This window comes from Larus michahellis, chromosome 1 (genome assembly GCF_964199755.1).
Source record: "Larus michahellis chromosome 1, bLarMic1.1, whole genome shotgun sequence".
NCBI lineage: Eukaryota > Metazoa > Chordata > Aves > Charadriiformes > Laridae > Larus > Larus michahellis.
The window spans coordinates 16,178,918-16,200,497 of record NC_133896.1 but is presented as its reverse complement, the minus strand read 5'-3'; the positions used below and the strand labels follow the sequence as shown (position 1 = coordinate 16,200,497).

Sequence of the window (21,580 nt, the reverse complement as noted above, 5' to 3'; positions counted from 1 at the left end):
GGAGACAGTTATTGGGCAAAATAGAAAGTAGCAGTTTTAGCAGGTCGTGATTAAGTAAGGTTGTGAGTCTGTATTCAAGGGGTGGGGGGGATCTAATGGTGTGTGGGTGGGGGAACCTTATGGGTGGGTGGGGGAACCTTAAAGTAGTTCCCACAGCTCTTGCTGTAGGCCTAAGTGAATGTGGGAGTAGTGTGGTATAACTTGTGATTAGACCTAAGTAATGTTTGTCTTGGTGTGTTAAGCTATTTTCTGAATCATGGCATTTTCACAGGAATGTCTCCAAAATATGGTGCTCATTGTTAAGTCAGTGATGATGATAAAAATAGATGTCAAACTCATTTCCATCAATTCCAGATCCTGCCTGGCATCTGATTTCCAGCCCAGGGAGCAGTAGGAATTAACTCTTCCATCAAGACAATTTAAATGCAGATTTAATATAACGTTAAAAATAGCTAGTCTGTCTTCCTCACTGCTCCTCCAGTATTGTTTTCAGCTTTGGGTGTGTTTTTTGTGTTTTGTGCGTGCAGTCTGGAGAGAAAGAGCAACTTTGCTCTGTAGATACGATTGGTCATAGATGATTATTAAAGTACCACTAAATATTTAACTATATTCTTTAAAAAAAATCAGCAACAATCATTTTGGGGAAACAAAGTTGATCCCAGGTGCAGGATGACAACCTATTCCTCCTTACTCCAACCTGCCTGTGCACCTGGAAATTTTCCCTTTGTTTTAATATGCCAGAAGAAGTTGAATTCTTTCATACCTATGTGATCTCTAATTTTAGAGTGTTGAATTCTCAGTTTTATTCTGAAGTAAAGCTTTAATCAGGTAATATAATGCTCCATCATTGGAAGTGTTCAAGGTCAGGTTGGATGGGGCTTTTGAGCAATATGATCTAGTGAAAGCTGTCCCTGCCCATGGCAGGGGCGTTTGACTAGATGATCTTTAAAGGTCCCTTCCGACCCAAACCATTCTGTGATTCAATGATAATACAATGTAGGTGATCAGTCTGTTTTTACAGTACAAGGTAATTGTCTGTGTTTAAATGAGCGGTTCAAGTTTTGCTTTCTTCGAATCATATACTTTCCACCAGTTTGCTTTTGGTACTGTTGACCTCCTTTCTCTAAAACTAAACCGGTCTTGGCATGGGATTGATATAAAAAGCTGAGAAGTGGTTTGCTTTTATTTTTAATATACCCTTTCACTAGGGACAGCTGTCAGAAACTATCTATACCTGGTCGTCTAATATATTTTATTTCCTTTTCTGGACTTAAGCAGCAAGAGTGTGTTAACATGCTGTCTGAGAAAGCAAACAGAAATACAGTGCTGTGGGCCTCACTCAGTTCCTGGCTCCAGCAGGACAGTTTTGTCTCAATGTTGCTCAAACAGCTAAAACCTTTGGTATTATGCATACGAGTAGTTAAATTTTAAGATGGTAGAAATTGGTTAAATAAAGATCAGGAACTCCAATGGCATTTCAGTGACAGAGAGAGATTTTTATCTTCAGTTGTTTCACTGAGGAAAGTAAAAGTTTGCAGGAATCTTGTCCTGCAGGAAAAGGAAGGAAAGATAGCAGGAGTTTTGTAAGTAACTGTTTTTTTTAGTAAAGTGAAATTTTCTTCCTCTTCAATAACGAATTCATAATACCTGCAGAAAATGTTCAAAATCAATCATTTTAAATTCAAAATTAATAATTTTGTAAAGTATATCTAGCATATATAGCATATTGTATATGGCACATAGTATAGAGCAATGACATTCTTACTTTGAACACTTTACAAAGCACCATAATCTGTTAAGTTTTTATAGGAATAATCATCTTATTCTGAAGAGCTCACGCTGTGTAAGATGGCTGTAAGATATTGTTTCATAGTAACTGTAGTGGAATCCCTTTCATTTGATTTAAAGGCTTAATATAAGCCTTGTTTCAGCAAGTACTTTGGTGCCTGATGCGGGGCATGGGGCAGTCGTTTCAGCCTAGGCTGAGAATTAGTCTGACTGAAACAGAACGTGGAGAAAGCTTCTTCTCTGAGGCACCAGATTCCAGTTTGAAGACCTACAAATGTGCCTGCTCTTGCCATTCCCCACCTGGTCTTTGCATCATTTGCATGGGAAATTTAAGTGCCTCTGAGGAGCAGGCCACTGGTCTTTAAGTTTAGGTTGTCCACCTATTCCACTTAGAGAATAAATATGTAATATTTGATGTTAGGTTACTTTCACTGAAGGGTGAGCACTAGTTTTCTGCTGAGGTATTGGGATCTCAGGCTCTGCTCTACGACTGGTTTTAGTTTTATATTACCTATATTAATAAAAAAACCCCACCCAAATGAACATATTCAGGGCCAGCAGCTTCCTAGGGTGTTGGTTCAGATACAACTCAGGCAGACAGGATCTCATCCCTCCTTTTCAGTAGCTAGTGCTGTAACTAACATTTCTATTATGACCATGGAACTTTCCATGCTGGATTAGATTTGTGGCCCATCTGAATGAGTAAATTACTTTGAGGTACTTTAGAAGCAGATGGAAAAAATTCAAATATGTCCTCAGCAGTTCTAATAAATCAGTCCACTTATTTTGTTTGTGTTTTGTGCTTGTGTGCAGAGACTGCTGTAGGACCAAAGTCTGAACGTTTAATAACCCCTTTCAAAACTGAAAGGACTGTCATTACTGAATACTTCTCTCTTGTAGAAAATATTTTTTGTGCTTTTACAATGTCTGTCCAGTCTCTTCTGATTTTGTATAACAGAAATAAATATTGCAAATAATGATTTAGATTCAGTTTCATGAATATCTTCTACCAATTTGCACGTGAGCTTCCACCAAGAGAGATACCCACCGTCTGTGGGTGATATCCTGCCTGGGGGTTCTTGACCTCTGCTGTGCTCTTATGTGTCTGCATTGTGGGTCGGATCAGAGAGTGCCTTGAGATGAAAACTAACTCAACAGAAAAAACTCTCATGAGTGCTCAAACTTGGAGGCTGGGGTGGAGTGAAAGAATAGGGAAGCAGTTTAGGGGCACGGAGATGGAAACCAGAGCGCGTTCCATTCAGGGCAGCCCCTGCTCAGATCAGCTTAAAGTAATAGCGACTTTGCAGTTCTACTCCATCTCGACATTCTTTATTTTTAATATGCTTTTTCTAATGGACATTTCAACCAATTTGTTCTGATGCTTAAGTTACCTCTACATAAATTTTCAGTAGGAATGCTGTGCTGTATGCACTGTAATGTTTGTGCGGTAGCAGTCTTCTACAGTATTTCTCAATAAATCATGTTTTGGTAGCCTCTCATCTTCTGCATACTTAAATCCCAGCAGAACTCTTGGGTATCATTTGGACCTGTTGACTTTTTGGAATTTAAATCAGTAGTTTCTTCCAAAATCGTAATTTTTCTTCATTATGGAAGAAGAACAGCCTCAGGATGCAGAGATCACCAATATTTTCTGCAACTGAGACTGCAGAAGCAGAACAAAACAAATGACCTGTGGAAAAGCAATAAGCCCCAAACCTTCCTCAAACAGGCAAACAAAAATCTATTATTTTATGATTCTATGATTTTATTTAGAATTTCAGGAATGCCTTTAATTTCCTTTAATTCCCTCCCCGTCTCCCATGAAACACCTCAGTTTGTCATTGGATTCTTGCTACTTATGCATCGAGGGTGGTGGTGCTGATCTTAGGTGTTTGCTTCTAGGGAATCCACTTTAGCTCTTCTAATTTCCTTCTTTCCTCCTCTTTATTAGCATCACTGAGGTTACTTCTCAGAGCACAGAAGGATTTCTCTTTTGGCTCAAGTAGCCTCTCAAGTGACGCGGTCTAATCACATTGGTTTATTGCTGGCTGTCCTGGTTTCCTCTTTGTTAGTGCACCTGATTGTCCTTGGTGCTGTTGATTCTGTAGCTTCTAGCAAAAGCTCAAAATCAACTCAGTCTAAATAAAGAGCCTAATACAGTTTTTGTTCATAGGGATGCTAGCTTCATAGTTATCTTTTTTTCTCAAATACAGTTTAGTATATACAGAAAGTTTTAATTCAGATTTTTTCCTATCTTCATTATATATCATCACAGAACAATGTTTAAGGTCAAAAAATGAAATCATATAATAGAAAGATTTTATGTTGTTGAGTCACTTAGATTCAGAAAAGCTAACCGTGTTGCTCAAAGTATTGTTTCTCTACCTAATGTACTATGTGCATATCGGATTTATATCTCTCTATTAAACTGCTCTTACATAACTGTCTGGGAAATGTTGGTTGAAAAAATGCATTTTTAAGCAGCATGTCAGCCAGTGGATTAGAAAACCTATTCAGATTTAGTAAACCAAGAAAACTTGGAATTGTAATGACAAAAATCTTTGTTCTTTAAGAAATATAAAGTTCCAGCTCTTTGTTAGGCTGTGGTAGATTATAAATGTCACTGATTCCTAGGGCTCAGAGTATTCTGCCTTGGCATATAATATTTTTGTTCAAGAAGAGGATTCAGCAGGCAGTCTGTATTTTAAGTCCTTAAAAAGTCATTTCCAGCTGTGCTTTCCAAGCTTAATAAGGTATGGTAGTTAGAAGGGAAGCAATACCAACACCCTATGGGAGAGTTAAAGATTTGCTTTTATTTTTATGAATATATATAAAAAAGTGGAATTAGTAGAGGAATGGCTGTAGGACTATAGTTCCTTCCTCTCATTTCCTTGCTGGGTCCAGTGAGCAGAGGTGACTGGAGCAGGGGGTTGCATGCCACGCTGATGTGAGGGCAGTGCAGCCCTGGCGTGTGGTCTTACAAGATATTTAGGTCCTAATTCGTTTAAAGCACGAGTCTTTGCAAAGTTAACAAAATGTAGTGTATGTACTTTTAAAATCTGTTTGGGTAGAGGTGACAGTTATAAATACAATACTCACTAAATCTGTTATGGTTCTTATAGTATTAGGTTTACTCCGGTGCTTTAAGGTTAAAGCAGGGGGAAAGCTGACAAGTTTTGAGCTGGGCCTCAGTCCCCGCAGTCTGTGCTAACTGGCAGATAAGCCATGGTCTCTGCTTAATTCCTGAGAAGACACAAGTACCTTACAGCCTGTGTCATCCTCACCTCTGATCATGGCTGTAGTGTTATCAACTGACTGTGCACGGCAAGAAACAGAATAATGATTGCACAAGTGCCTGAAGCAAAATCCTACATTTCACGGTCCCTGGGTTAATAACTGGTAGTATCTTTGTTGTATTTCATGTGGCATGGTTTCTTTACTAACTAAAATTGGCCAGTTGGAATGTGCAAGTTCCTCTGCAATATTTTAAATAAACTGGATCCTAAATGCACGGTGGTTCTGGCTAGGATCTGGCTGCCCTTGCCTCAGCTGCCTTCAGTTTCATCGTGCTGTCCACGATGGCAGCATCACTCCTGAGGATACATGAGTGTAGAGATTCCTAATACGTTGTCTGTTTAGACGATAGAAACTATCAAAAGGCGCATATCCTGCTTGTGTTGCAGCTTCTGCTCTCACATAGGGATGGCAGGAAAGCACTTGCAGGTGTTTCTGCCGTAGACCTGCTGTCCTTATGAAAACTGCTTTTCTTTTGAAAATGGTATAATACGATTGCTAGGGCTTCCCTACTGGTTAGAATAGCAACTGTGAGCATCCGTAGCAGGATGTCTGGCCACTGAACCCACAGAAAAGGGCCTCTATTTTGAAGTCCTGCTGAAATGCATTGTCCCAAAGCACTTTGTTAGGATTGCGGGGAATTTGGAATGAAGCTGCAGATTTTGGCAGTTTAGCAGGAGGTGGCTGCCAGTCTGAGGCGCAGATGGAGGTATTTGGAGAAGCCAAAGCAGCATGGTTTTTCTGTTCCTTCCTTAAAACCATCAGAAGGATTAGATTTTTAGCACTTGAAATGGCTTGATTTAGATTTTGAGATAAAATACAGCAGGGAGAAAGAGTCTCTTTTTTAATTCTCTTCCACAGATTTTTATGTGGATTTAGGAGATGAGAATGATATTTTAATTTCGTTTTGTTTAAGCAGCCTGGAGTTGCAAAATATGATTTTATGACGTAAGTGAACTCCACAGCAGATCTTGTATTTGTGGGCTATGTAAGTCTTTGGTGATATTTGCACCTTTTCAAATCTCATGTTGCCAAGAAACTACTTCAGAGTTTACTATGGCAGTAGACTTAATCTGTGGGTAGTTCTTCGCACCTTTTCTTTTCCTGTGCAGCTGAGAGGAAGGGGTCAGAAAATGAGCCTTCACATTCAAGACACTTGCCTTTTGAAGTTAGTAATTGAAGTTCGTGGGAGTTTAATATTAGTTGTAATAGGTTCATATGCAAGGCCACCTGTAGATATGCAGCTGAGTCACAGCAAAAAGTTGGGGGGAAGTAATGGCTAAGTGTGGCTGCGGTAGCCCCTAGCAAAAGCAGCTTTGTGAGCTTGCCTGCGTATGTGCTTCATTAACAGCCTGTGCAGCATGAGGTGTGCTGTCCTGCGGCTCGGCTGTCCTTCGACTTCTCTGATCCATTTTTAAACAAATGCATACAGACAAAAGCATTTGCAGGCGTATCTTAGTAGACTAAAACCTATTTGACATACTGTACTGTTAAGAGAGTTGACTTCCTTTATGCCTTACTAAGCTTTACGACATACTTCTCTAAACTTTTGTTTCGGTTTCTTACGCGGTGTTTTTTTGTATTCAGGTAGGGGAATGTTCTTCTCTGCGTAGCTGTGAAGTGACTCACTTGGAATTTTGTGTTCAGCTGTGAACGTGTAGTTGCTAAAATTAATCTGAGGTTTAGATTAGTTTATTGTGAATAAACAAAAATAATTGGCTACTAAAGTGAAAGGTTGTTTGGCAAAGATTTAAAACTTCAGCTAGTTTTGCTGGAATTTAAGTCTGTGCCTTAATAAACTTACTGAGAGGACATAAAAGGAAGATAACTTTATTAGGAAGTCATAGTGGGCTGTTATAAATGGAAATAGTGTAACATTGTCTGGTGAAGGAAATGTCTGACACTGGGTGAAACGCCTTGGCCGTTATTTTGTTAGTTTTATTGGTTCTTTCAAAAGAAGCAGTGGAAGACCTGCTTGACTCAGCAAAACACTGAAAAATGTGTAAATGAGAGTGGTCTGTGTTATTTTGGAGATAAGCAGTAGCGTAAAGGTCTAGGCTACCTTGACATGGGGAATTGGGATGATTTAAATCTAGAAAGATAAAAAAAGAGGAATGAAAAAAAATGAAACGTTGTTTAACTCTGAAGGTTCCTCAGGTTCACTGGGTACCTTCCTAGACTGCTTTTACATTTCTCTGTGGATCTAATTTAAGGCACCTAGACATGTTCAGAAGTGTTCATTTTATAAATTTAATCTTCCATTTCCCACCTAATTTATGTTGTAATTCAGAGTTTTAAATGGAGAGGTGTGTCTGTTCTTGGAGAAGCCTAAAGCAGTGGGTGTTCTCAGGTCGTGTTTTCCATATTCCAGGGACAGGGGTTTCAGAACAGTGGCCATAGTTGGTTTGATTTGTAAAAATGTCCAATAGTTGTGGGTGTAATTGCATAATATTGGAATGATTTTGAGTTCTAGCCCAATCTAAGCAGTAGGTCTTCATGAGCCTGAAGGAAATTGAATATACAGTTCTTGCATCCCAAATGAGTGTCACTAACAAATGAAAGATGTCTGGGAAGAGGCATCCTCCAGCCCTTCTTTCAAAGACAGTTCAGTAGTTAGGCTAGGTCAGGAGTGCAAGATCAGCCAAAGAGCCAACAGAAGGGAACGTAGAGGTTGGGGACCTCAGGGAGTGCAAAAAAGTTGTTTTTACTCCCTGGCTTGTGTTTTGCATCTAAAATTGTCCCATGTGAAAACCTAAATAGTCCAAAGAGCAGGCATTACAATGTCGCTCCCTTTAAAAGAAAGTGGATGTGTCTGGGAGAAAGGATGTCACAGATTCAAACCTGCTTTGATAAAGGGAGGTGGAGTGTTGGGTTTTTCACTTGCTGGAGTGCTCTCATTACTAAGTGGCTGTTAGTGAAAGATGAAGTGATTTGGCCAAATCTACATAGCCAAGGACAAAAGCTGAACTTGAATAGGTTTTCCTGCTGCAGTCCCTAGCAAACCAGTAATCTGTAGATGCCCTGCTGATGGTGGTTTCCACAATGATAATAAGTTTTGTGATGTTTCTGGGATTTAAAATGAAAAAAAATTACTGCTTTCTTTTCTTGCCATTCTTCTGTGTTTGATCCCAAATGTTTAGAAGTGCAATTTAAATATACGAAGTATAATTTAAATCTATTAATGTCTAATACATCTGAAATCTCAGATCTTAGTGCTTATTCAGACGTCTGGTTACAGATGTTTAATTATCTGGTTAATCCTTTGGGACAAGGAGATGACTTCTTGCGCCTTCCCGCCCTGTTACTGAGATTCTGGAGTTCCTAGAACTCGTGCTGTACACGTGCTCTTCGGCAGTGTCTGGGTCTAGAGAAGTGCAGTGAAATAAATTCAGTGTATTCAATATCCAGCTTATCGTGAGTGATAATCTTTTGATTTTCAGTTTTTCTGGTATAATATGTTACTTTGATGTACTCTGTTGTCAAGTGTTGTATGTAAAAATGTCCCTTGGAACTAAATATAACTTCTAAATGTTTTAGGAAGTTAAAAATGTTCCATTGTTCTATGTCATGCTTATCAATGTTTTGTTGCTTTTATAGATTACCTTTCTCAAGGGATAGATCTCTCTGGAATAGAAGTAATTGAAAATGACCTGCTTTTTATTGCAAGAGCTCGGCTTGAGGTGGAAAATCAGGCTAAAAGGTTGCTTGAACAAGGTGTGGAGACTCAGGTAAAATACGCTTTCTTCTTTACTTCCTTTCAGAAGTGAAGTGTAAAAGAACTCTGAGCTTGATTTCCTTTGTTTTGTGTAGCATTGTCTAATGGAGATTAAATATGAAAAAAATCTTACATGAGAATTTCTTATGTGAGAATATCCAAAGAAATTGACAAAACTGGCCTTGTACAGTATTTGCAGGAATAAAATTTTTGCAGGATCTGATCTTGAAATTTGTCAGAAAGTGGGTGCTGATATGAAGAGTTTACTCTAAACACTGTGCTAAAAGCTTGGTGATTGGTAGGACTTTGCATTAAGCACAGTATAGTACGTTGCCAATATTGCCAAGCTTTATGGATAAATCTGAAAAATGCCGGTTCTTAAAACTGTAAGAAGATTTCTACATTTTAGCTGTGCAGTAATACATTGAAATGATTTGAAAGATTTCCCATTAAAACTTTAAATTGCATTTTAAACTTTGAGGTAAATATTCACTATAGGGAATATAAAAATGAATATGCATAATTACATCCATCCATACTAAATATAATTATCTACATTTTTAATAACCTGACTACGTCTATTATTTAACTGTTTGTAGTATCATTAGTGCTGTCTTCTTGCCTTTTTAAAAATTCATGTTCTTTTGTCTGTACTTTTTTATGTTCTTTAAAAAAAGTATTTTGAATCCCCATTACTACAGTAAGAGGAAAAATCTAGTGCAAGTTCCTATCAAATTTGGGTTTCAAATCAGAGAACAAAGAGGATTAGAGTAAGACATTTTTATGCTGTTTCTTACCAACAGTTAAACTTACCTGTAAGTTAATATAGCATTTGTTTATACTATTGAAGGTTGACATGAAAATAGGACGTATACAGAATGGAAAATCTCTTCATTAAATTGGTTTGGTTAGGTAATTGAGGATTAAGACTATCAGTATGTCTCAAACTTGTACTTAGACCTCTCATTTCAAGTAATTTTCCACAGTAGTAAGTCATGATTGTGATAAATACCTTTGGCTATTTACTGATAGCAAAATGGTAGGAAAAAGCACCCTGGTTTTTGCTTGATTACTATTCAAATGTTGAAACTCCTGGCTATTTGAGCATGTTGCCAAGCTGTGATTGGGCTTGTTACAAGCTGTGAAGCATATGCAGTGTTAAATAAAGACTGAACGAAGATAGGGCCTGGGAAAAAGCAAGTGGACATTTATTTTAAATGTAGAAAAAGTCTTCATCAGTGTGTACTCCTTCTAGTTTTTCATGTCAGATTTGACCTTCTCTGATAATTTTCTCTTCATATTAAGTACTAAAACGGAACTGACAAAGAAACCCTGGGGAAATCAATCCCACTCCACTTGAAAAATAGACAGATTTATTAGGTGTTCTAGGCTGTATCCAGGTAATCAAGAGATTATTAAAGTATATGCCTGTTGTGCTTTAGCCAGGGGCCTGTTTCCAGCAAATGGAAGATTGCTTGGAAGAACATTATTAGTGCATGGTCGTATCAGAAGTGGGGATGTTTTCATGAAGAGGTGTTGAGGTTTGCTGTACAGGTTTGTTGTTGGATATGATTCATGGATTTAATGTTGGAAAAATAGTGTGCTTTAGAAAATACACATGCAGGCATTGCCCAAAAAATTTAGAATTTGAAGTATGACTATAAGATAGTGTATCTTTGATTCTTATTTTTGTAGCTGTGTGTTTTATTTACAAGCTGATTTATATTTATACATTCCAAGCCCTGAGATTTCCCGTAAGAGGACATGGGATCTTCATCTTTTCTTTTGTGTTTTATAGCACAGAATTCCTCAGATAAGCTGTCTTCCTGCTAGTACCTATTCTGGTAGACAAGTTTATACCTTTGAGAATAGTGCATCTGTATTTGTCCAGGTGGTTCTTCAGTTATTTGATATTCGTATTTGCAATTGCAGTTTTCGTTTTCACCTTTGTTTTGATCTGCTGTGTAAATAATACACGAGATCAGTTGCCTACATAACAGTGAGCTGTATTTCTGTATTTCATCCAGCAGTTTTCAGCAATGCCCTTAGAAGAAAGTTAGTCTTACATCTCCATTTTAGAGTGTCCACCTGGAAGAGAAGCAGAAAGTGGAAATACATTAAAAAAGTAAAACTATAAATATCTCCTTTTAAGCAGAAGTCATTAGAATTTGGTAAATGTCTTCTCTAGAATTCAGCTTTTTTTTTCTGAGATGCTGCTATAAGTTACTCTGACAAAAAGAACAGAGCTAAGAAGTTGAAACTGCCCCTTTCAACATTTTGGTATACCTCTTTTGTTTAAGTAAGAAACTATTTTTGGTTTTTTGATTGATCAATGATGTATAAGTCAGAAGGTAATGAGCTGTGCCCAGATTCCCCCAAATAACCACCAGAAGTAGCACATGAAAGCAGATACCTGCCTCTAAGTGATACATTGTCTTTTTCTCTGCATTGTAATTCGTGTTTTTATTGCATGTCCATCACTGTAGCATTTGTGGATTTCTCAGAAGAAATGACATCTCTCTTTCCCTCTTCCTTTGGAAGTGTGGCATTAGCCATTGACTGCTTCAGAAGCGAAGGCTTCCACTCATGTTCGTGGTGGTATCTTTAAGCTGCCATCTCAGTATAAACTCAAAGTGTCTGCCAGTGTGTCTAGACTTAACAGGCTTTCATAGAGCTCCCAACCATGCATGTCTTCCAAATCCTTTCAGAAAGACTAAGCCCTCTTTGCTCTTGTTGACAAAAGTAATGCAAATAATAGCAAACCTGATCAAGCAAGGGTACCAGTGGCTGGGCGAAGGTTTTTTATTGTCACGTATGCTTTGTTACGCACTCCTAGTGTACATAGCACAGATTGGTGCTCTTTTGCGACCCACAGAACAGTATCAAGAAAATGGATTCAAACCCTGTCCTTACTGTTTAGTCCGGAACTCCCTGGTAGCTTTCTTTCATGCTGTAAGCAGGTTAATGGCAGATAGTATAGAAAGCAGGAGAGGCTTTTAACAGAGATACATCAAGAACTTTAATAAAGTCACTGTTCTAAGAGAAGAGACAGCAATGTTTTCTACTTTAAAAAGAAAAAAAGATGTCTCTATCCATCTTGCAACTGTCTGAAGCATCCCGAGCATTTCTTCTGCTCACAGGATGAACTCTAGGCAGAGGAATCTAGATTTGCTCTTGACACCACATCGCCCCTTTATTCAACAGCAGTATATTGTGTAAAGCAGATCTGAATAATAAGAAATTACTCAGAACAAGAGAAATTTGTTAAGATTACCATAGCTCGATTCCAGGTAGAACGGTTTTTCCAGACACAGTGTTGTGGCTGCTATACTTACAAAGAAAACTTTCTCTGCAACTTAGCTCGCTTCAAACCCCTTCTGCTGTGTATTGTCATGCTAAGTGTGGGACTTCCCTCTTACAGCCAGGGATACCCAAACTTCATTCCATTGGGTAATGATAAGGTTGGTAGCACTAGCAGCCAGGTCATGTGTGTGCAGAAAAGAGGTGCATTTCCATCTCCTCCATCTTTACTCCTCTGAAGAGGTAGCCCTAGTTCTGAGCTAAGTTCCCTGCTTTAACAACAGTTAGGGGTCTCTTCTGCATAAGAGGGATGGATTTTTGCATGTATGTTCTTGTATGCCTGAAATGGGTTTGGGATCTACGCTCTTGCTTTTGAATTTACTGATACAAACTTTTGTAATTAGTTAGGATAATGGTGACAGCTATGCTATCATTAAAGATTGATTAAAACATAAAATATCCATTTAGGTCAAACAAGACATGGTGTGGGGATGAGAGTAGTACTCAGATTTCCTTGGGTTTGCACCTTAAATACAGCGTGTTCTCGTGTGTTGCAGAAGCATTCTGTATCTTTGACCACAGACAGTAAAAAATTTTCTTTCTTTGTCTCCTGGAGTCATCTGTAGGTGTCTGACTATTTTTTTAAGGAAGGTTTTGGATAAATTATGTGATGTTTTTTGCCCAGTTTCCCTTATTTAGGGTGTGGGCAAATTTATTTTCCTTCCTAGCATGGATCTGGAGAGAGTTAAATTCACCGATAATTCACTGAAATTGTTCTGGTGATCATGTAGTAAAGTTTCTTGATTGTATTAGAGAAAGCAAAAAATAAGTCTAAGTTTAATAACTATCCTTTGTCCAAATGAATGATAAATTGTGTCTGTGTTTTTTTTTAATACATTTTTTTTTCAAAATTAAGAGCTTTAGAAGTTACAACCTCACAGAATAAAGGGTAAAAAACCCCAACAGAAATCAATCCTAAAGTCTACTTCTGTAAAACGTTCAAATGCTGGATTTGTATGCATAGGAGAAATATGTAAACAACACAAACAAAAAGGTCTCATTTACTTTCACTGTAACATCTTTATACTATTGTCACTTTGACCATATTTTGGGACATTTTGAATTTTCATATTGTAACTCACTGAGTAGAATTTGTTTTGTGAATTGTTCTGTTTTGCTTTCTTTTTCATACTGAGCCTTTCCTCTGAGTTGTCTTCTGCATAATTAACCAGCTGTCTGGAGGTGATGACCAAGAAGTTGCTTAATTTATCTCAGCTCAGGGTCCCTAAGCTAGGTGTTTTTGTAGCACAGCTTGCAGTGTTAAAGCAAAATCGGCGAAATTAATGTGAAATCTTTCATACACTAGCATTTAATCTTGAGTCAAGGATCTCTAACAATAGGTCTTATTTGTTATCCCCAAGGGATTGGACAAGAAAGTATGCATGTAATTGACCATTTTCCCGGACACGATCATCAAGAAGTTGCATAATTTATTTCATTTCAGGGTCCTTTTAGCTGAGTGCTGATGTAGTACAGCTTGCAGTGTTATGGCAAGATTGGTGAAATTAATCTTAAATCCTTCATAGGGTGGTGTTTAATCTAATGTCAAGGATCTTAAACAGTACATGCTCTTTATTATCCTGTGGCAGCATTTTCCAGTTGTGCAAATGCACTTGGAGATGTTTGAGATATTCAGATATTAAGTGTGGCTGGCAATGGGCTCCGTTTTTCACTTTTTTGGTGAAACCTGGGAAAAGATGATGATGTTGCATTCTTGAGTTACTTCTAGTTATTACTGCCAGAGGTGTGGATGGCTCTTGCTGCACTGCTCTCTGGGCAAGGTCCTGTGATCTTGAGTTTCTCATTTTCAATCTTGCATACTTTAGCCAGAGTGTATGTTTCACTGAAACATCCTTTTTTTTCTAGTTTAGTTTATGATATTTTAACATTTTGATTTAAATCAAAGTATGCTTGCTGGTTTTTGTTGCTTTACTGTCTTCTTCAGATTTGAATGCTTTCAAGTAAAATGGGCTGTGCAAATGAGTGAATATGCTGTCTAAAGTTGTCAGCTCCATGAACAAGTGCTTGACTGGAGAACAAAGTCTAATATTATAGGAGAATGTCGCTTCGTGTGCCCCACGGTAGTGTAGTGGGCCTCTTAATGTTTCTCTTCAGTTCATTTAGCTTAGGATGTGTTACGTTGCCAACACTGATGTACTGTACTAATCAAAAGAAAAATTTTAACTTCCAGATGTTTTTGCCTGCCCTTTGCTGCTTTCACATATTAGCTGTCATATTTTGTCATATTTTTCAAATAATATAAGCCCTTATGTACTTTGGAATGTCAATGGAATACATTGCTGTTATTGTAGATGTGCATAACTGCATATGTATGCATAATTACAAAATTATCATTATAATAGCAAATAAAGTAGAAAAATATGAGAAAAGAACTACTCCAATGTGGCACACATCCAGTCGTTTTTTTATCCATATACTGTAGGTTATTCTCATAAGAAGTCTGGAAGAACTAGAGTTGAAATGCTACCCGGAGTATACCTTTTTTTTTTTAAGTCAAAGAGTAGTAATTGCTTTTTTTTCTTTTTTTTTTTTTTTGTTTTGTTCTAACATTTATTTCTACTTTGAAAGCTAAAAGTTGGAATTTAACCTCATCACTGTCAAAAATTTAACCAATATAGTACACTTTAGGCAGTAGATGTTATGTTTCCTTATTATTCCACAATCTCGATTCCCTGGAGGAGAGCCTGATGGAAACTAGACTGAGACAACTGTTTCATAATAAAGTGATTGACTACAATATGATATAGAAATGGAAGGCATTTTTGATTATTCAGTTTGAAGTCAATTACTTGAATCTGGAGTAAGTAGACTGAAGTATTATCTGTGAAAAGGAAAATTTGAATCTGCTTGCTGCTTTTGGCATAGGGTGAGGGTGGTAGCTATAGTTAACTTTAAATCATCTAGTTTTGCTTAGTGAGATCCAAAGCTTTTATTTAAATTCAAGTTAGCCACCCATTTTACTGCTTTTTGTATTTCTAATGTAGACAGAGACGACTTATCTCAACATGTTATAGCTGTCATATTGGCTTTCATTGTAAAAGATCACAATAGCATTTGAGTCTGTTTAATTAAAGTCCTATTATCTTATACTGTTTCTGGTTTTTCTTCTACAATAGTTCAGTACGCATATAGAGAATTTTCACTTTATGTGTTTATATATCTTTACAAATTTTACTCTGTCCGAACCTTTAAGTTTCTTTGTCACAGAAACAATTATTCAATTTCATTTTTTATCTTCAATATTATGGTTATGGTTTTTGTGATCTTGTTAACTTCCTAAATCAGATTCCTTCATCTGGCCATCTGGTGCATGGCACTACTGAAGGAGTTTTCAATAAATCTAAATTATTTCTTAAACTATTTTGTTAAGATGCGAGATAGCAGCTTATGGCTCACCTAACAACCAAAAAATATCCTCCAAGTATGTGTTAGTTATATCCTACATCTGAATGGTAAACTTCATGGGGATTAACCAAACCTTATGAAATTTTCCCTTTACTGTTCTGGTCTAAAAAGAGTTCATTTTATCTTAAAATATGATCTAATGGAACCGAAGTGTTAACCATACTTCAGTAATTCAAAATCACTAAGCTAAACACTAAGCATGAATTTATACCTCTGAACTATGGATTAAAATAAACCACAGATTTCTCTGCAACATAATCGGCTGATGCTGATATAACCTAGAATATCCTTTCAGTTTCCATAGGAACAGATGATAGAATGTTTTGAATCTTGGAATAGCTAAACTGAATGTCTGGCTTCAATATAGTTCACTTTTATTTTGCAGCTTGCAAAGGGCTAAAAAAGTGCATAAAAAAAGAAAGGTGGAATACTAGCATAACTTAAAATGTTTTTAGTAGCAGTAGTAACAACAACAACAATACTACTACTAATAAAAAATAGTACTTTAAGGTGTTTCTGTGCATAATTCTTCAGGTGTTAGTTCAGTGTTTTATTATACGGGTGCAAAAATATTTCCATATACATAGGTAAAGAGAAACCATTAACTATTCCTGTGTGTTAATGCCTCTTTAAAAGTTTTACAGCAACAAAAAAATCTGTCTCATAGGTCACCTTTAAATTTCATCTCCAGCTATTGCTTCATCTCACTGTGTTACACTATACGGGTATATTTTCTCATTAAAGAACTCCAGATAGTCAGAAAGAAAAGATGAGCAAAACTTTAGTGGAATATGTAGTGTGTTATACAGGTGTCTATGGCAAAAGGTGATAATCCAAGAACAGGCAAGGAAACATGCTAGCTGTAGTAGTACCTGCTTTATTAGATGTTTGACATCTCTGTCTTAAAGTGTAAATCAGAAAAGATATGCTTTGAGTGTAAAAACATTAACAAGATTTAAAAGATACCTCTTTGTTTGAGGTTAATGGGTATGTAACTCCAGTATTGATGTAGAGAGAAAATATGGAGGCCTTGTTAACAAACCACTAGGAATCTAAATGCCTGTAACTGGAGGCATCGTGAATGCAGGTAGAAATGATAATATGTGGCTGGCTGCTCAGTACTTGGGCTCTTTTCCTTTTTTGTAACTCCAACATTTAAGATACTTGATCTTTAAAACATTTTGTATGTGGAAATTGGAATCATACTGAAAGCAAAAAAGAAAAAAGAAGCAAAATGAGGAAGAAGTAGCAAGTTAACTTGTGATAGTTTCTCTTTTCAGTTCTCTCTTCTCTTTTTGGTCTGTGAATGGAACTACGCTATGCTGAGGTAGTTCAAATAGTAAATTTCTCAAATATCCATATTCCAGTATTATTTTCAGCTACCATTAATACAGAAGACTCATGAGAGCTGTAGTTATTAGAGCACATGGGCAAGTTTAATAGCAATATTTTGAAAACAGAATGAGTTTCAAATAAAAGCAGTATCAGGGCTTTCCTGCTTAGTACTAGAACATAATTTACTGTTGTAAATGTGCAGGGAATCCTGTGTCACATGTTACTTTCTGTATATCGATCCTCTTTGATTAGTGGTTCTGGTTTGCACTTTTGCAGCATCTTTTAGAAAATTTAGAAAAAGTAGTAGGTGGTTTGGGCAGGTATTAGCAAACCTCATTCTGCAGTTGGAGAAATGTAGAGATATTCTAAATGACATGAAGTAAGCAGGAAAGTTCTTAACAAAGTATTTGAGTTTGCAAGTTTGTATGCTTTAACAATTAGACAAAACCGGCCCCTTCTAACAGGCCTTGTTTCATGAAAATGCTATTTTTCCTCCCCTATGGAAATAACTTTTATTTTCTTAAATAGATCCTGGAAGCCTCTATTTTCTAACCCAGTAATATCTGCAGCTATAATTGTTTATATTTTGAAATACATTGCAGTTAAAGTAGAATAAACATTGTAAAATGAACGTAAATTATAGTTCTTTAATTTATGCCCAGCAGAAAGTTTGCGTGTGGGAGTGAGGACAAGGGGCTAGCTAATTAGGCATCAAAAGGCCCCTTGCTTTTTCCAGCTCTTGCTAGGAGTTTACCTTCCCAGCTCTCGATGGGTACGTGGCCATGCAGCTATGGAGCATCCTCACCTGCATTTGACTCCACATCCACTTCTGATAAACTTCTGCAATATTCAGGGTCAGGTTTGGTCCTTATAAAGCTGAAAGATTATTATGCACCAGGTATTGAATTTATGAAGTGTCTATTAGTAAAACAAACAAAACGCACAGATTTTCTTTTTTGTGATGAGGTAGTATTGGGAGATATTTTATCACAGTATATTAGGGGCTATGATTCAGTTTATGGTTTCAGCAAAGCCTTCAAATTTATTTAGGCACAGGTTAGAGAACTTTTTTTTTTTTTCCTGTCCTTTGGAATTTCTTTTTCTTCAAATCATATTAAAGCAGAGAACTGAGAAATGAAAAGATCGTTGTTTCCCAGAGTTGGATTGTCTGACTGCCTCCACTGGGGTGATGGCAATGGCAGTACCTTCTGTCGCAGTACCTAGGCAAGTACATGTTCAGGGTTAGGGCATACCACCATCCTGTCTTCCTCCATCCTTCAGCTGTATGCCATTATACTTCTAGTTATCCAGGCCTCAGAATGCCTTCAAAAGCATCCGAATTAAGAAGTCCCCTCGCATTGGCCGTCTTGCTGTCATACCTCTATTGATTTCCAAACTGTGACCCCAGCTGAACCTGCCACCTGCCATGTGACAGCCCTATGTTTACATTCATAGAATCATAGAATGGTTTGGGTTGGAAGGGAACTTTAAAGGTCATCTAGTCATACGCCCCTGCAATGAGCAGGGACATCTTCAACTAGATCAGGTTGCTCGGAGCCCCATTGAGCCTAACCTTGAATGTTTCCAGGGATGGGGCATCTAGCACCCTTCTGGGTAACCTGTTCCAGTGTTTCAGTATCCTCTTGGTAAAAAAATTATTCCTTATATCTAGTTTAAATATGCCCTCTTGTAGTTTAAAGCCACTGCACCTTGTCCTGTCACAGCAGGCCCTGCTAAAAAGTCTATCCCCGTCCTTCCAGTAGGTACCCTTTAAGTACTGGAAGGCTGCAGTAAGGTCTCCCTGGAGCCTTCTCTTCTCCAGGCTGAACAACCCCAACTGTCTCAGCCTGTTCTCATCGGAGAGGTGTTCCATCCCTCTGATCATCTCTGTGACCCTCCTCCAGACCCATTCCAACAGGTCCATGTCTTTCCTATGCTGAGAGCTCCAGAGCTGGATGTAGTACCCCAGGTGGGGTCTCACCAGAGCAGAGTAGGGAGGTGGAATCACCTTCCTTGACCTGCTGGCCACGGCTCTTTTGGTGCAGCCCAGGATACAGTTGGCTTTCTGGGCTGTGAGCACACATTGCCAGCTCATGTCCAGCTTTTCATCCACCAATACCCCCATTTCCTCCCTCTGTGCACTCAATCCCTCGATCCCTCTGTCTCTGTCATAGATGAAGATACTAAACAGTACTAGTCCCAATGCAAACCCCTGAGGGTCCGTTCCTCCTGAGGATTTGTGTCTGAAATGCTCCTGCAGATCACCCCATGGCTCAGGCGAGCACAGCAGAACTGGGAACTGCTGCCGCTTTGCTATTAGTGTCCCCTTGCACCCCGCTGGAGGAGGTGCTGCCTCAGGGCTGTGGGTGGCTTGGCCAAGAGAGTGATGTGTCTTGTTGATCATCTGTTAGTGCTTGTGGCTATTAATTGTATGTCTGCTGGACTTGTGTTCCGCAGAGTAGTTTTCGTCAAACTGCAAAGCAGACAGCCCGGGTGAGATGTTGTCAATAGCAAATGAAGCATGAAACAGCCTTCCCTCTCCCTTCCCTCGGTGGCAGGTAGTACGCTGTGGTGTAAGGAATTAATAATTAGTTGATCTGAGGCATAGGCTAAAAAGCACTGACTTTAAACAAATATTGAAAATAGCAGAAGGCAGGAGACTGCGTTTTGAGGAAAAACCTGCTTGGATAGACACATGCATATTAAATCAGTCTTCAATAATTCATGTAATATTAACGTGATGCATATGGTAACACAAGTGTTTAGTAATGGTTTTGGCTGAAATTCTGGTACCTAATTAAGAATTGTTGCATTTTTTAAATACCTTTAAATTATTTGGGAAGAGTTAGAATTAACTTAAGTAAACAGTAGTATTACTGCAACTATATCTGCAATACATACTTAACTGAAAATAGTTTTGTCCTTAAAGTCATTAAACTTTTATTAACTGAAAACTGTCTGATTTTCCACAAATATTTTTGTGCCATGACTTCTTTTAATGCCTTCACCAGAGAAGCCATTGCTATCTAAACTGTCATTTTTTCCTTTACTGTTTTTGTTCTGACAAGGTGCTGCTTTGTGTTTGCTAGTCTGAATTAAAAAAAAAAAAAAGACAACTGCAACAAATAACTTAAAATCCAGCTTTATGTTATAAAAACAGCAAAAAAAAGGGAGACGTTGGTTTTGCTGCTCGGTTTTCTAGGCTTCATAACAATTTATGCGTATGTGATATTTTATTAAACTGATGAAGTTAAATTTGTATCTTACCTTTCTACACTTGACCCAGTTTTATAACATGGTAAAATTCCTCAAGTTTTCATTAAATGGTCTTTTAAGAATTTTGATAGCAACTCTTTTACAAGCTCTTTAACAAAGTGTGGTATTTCTTTATGTACAATAAGGTGAAGATTGTTTGAGCAGTTCCTTGAATAATCAGTAACTTAAATCAGGAGGCAAGCCCAGCATTTCCACTGGGAAAATATGGTGGAACTTCCGAAGAAGGACAGCACAGTAATCTTTAAAGAAATCTCATGCCAGATAACCGAAAGTGCAGATTTTTGCACCTGATTCATTTTCAGAGATGCAGTTTTGCCCCATAAATGGTGTGCTTTCCAGAGCGAAAGGCTTTGTAACTCATCAGGGTGTTCCTCGGTGAATTGTGTTGGGAAAACAGACTACTCAGGAACCACCTGAGCATAGGTTTTAGAAGCCCCCAGCTTAGGGAGCATCTCTACAGCTTAACAGAGATAAAAAGATGGTTGTGGCAGTATTTTCTTTAATCTAGCCAGAATTAGTTCATGCCAAAATATATCCCTGGTACTGTGGTTGCTGAACCATGCTGAAGCGTGCAGTACTTTTGCTGCCTCTATTAGTCTTAAGGAACATAGGCATGGGAGCATGTGCCCATGCCGCAAACTAGATGGGCACTGTGTTGATATTTTCATTCTGCTCTCTTTGATCGTAAAGCATACGTGCAACAACGGTTATTGGGTGCTGGTACATATTCCCTCTCCAGAGCTCAGATGGTACTTATTTTTGTGCAGCTCTTTCCTTCCAGGAGTGGGGAAGAAGGGAAGCTGGAAGATGAAGCTGCACTCAGCCTTTCCCCCTCCCTCTTCAAGCACTGTATGTGAGCAAAGCTAAAACATATATGCGTTTGGGGAGGAATGTGTGCCGGAGTAGGAGTTACCAGCGAGGAGGATGGGAGGGTGCCATATGTTCTTCTGCACTGCAGGTTTTACTCTTCCCTGGAGACTTGTTCTGTAATCCTATTAGTTCCTTCTCCAAAAAAATTTAGTTGTCTTGCAGTACTTGGTCAGTATTGTAGAAGATTTGGCTATTACTGCTTAGTGTTGCTATCTTTGCAGTTATTGGGATGTAAGCACCGCCTTATCTGAGGAAAGCCTAAGTCACCTTGTTCTTTGTTATTAATGCTAGTTGATGGATTTTCCTGATTTCAGATCTAGGTCAGTATTTATTTATTATTATTATTGGGTTTTTTGGATACTGCATATTGAAAACCACATTCCTGAAGCACATATGAATCGCCCAATAGAAATTTTTGGTATGACATTAATGTTAACCGTTGCTTTTTGCTGCCGATTTTTTTTTTTCTGCCTAAGGGGATGTTAATGCATGAGGCCTTTTTTATTCTGTCTGTCT

General features: G+C 38.0%; 1 protein-coding gene across 1 annotated transcript in view; it reads left to right on the top strand.

Moving 5' to 3' along the window:
• Positions 1-21,580, top strand: part of COG5 (component of oligomeric golgi complex 5) — a 192,520-nt gene that overhangs the window by 70,216 nt on the left and 100,724 nt on the right. The window contains exon 7 of the mRNA XM_074579552.1: positions 8,680-8,810. Coding sequence (XP_074435653.1) covers positions 8,680-8,810 — 131 coding nt within the window. The remainder of the gene's footprint in view (positions 1-8,679; positions 8,811-21,580) is intronic.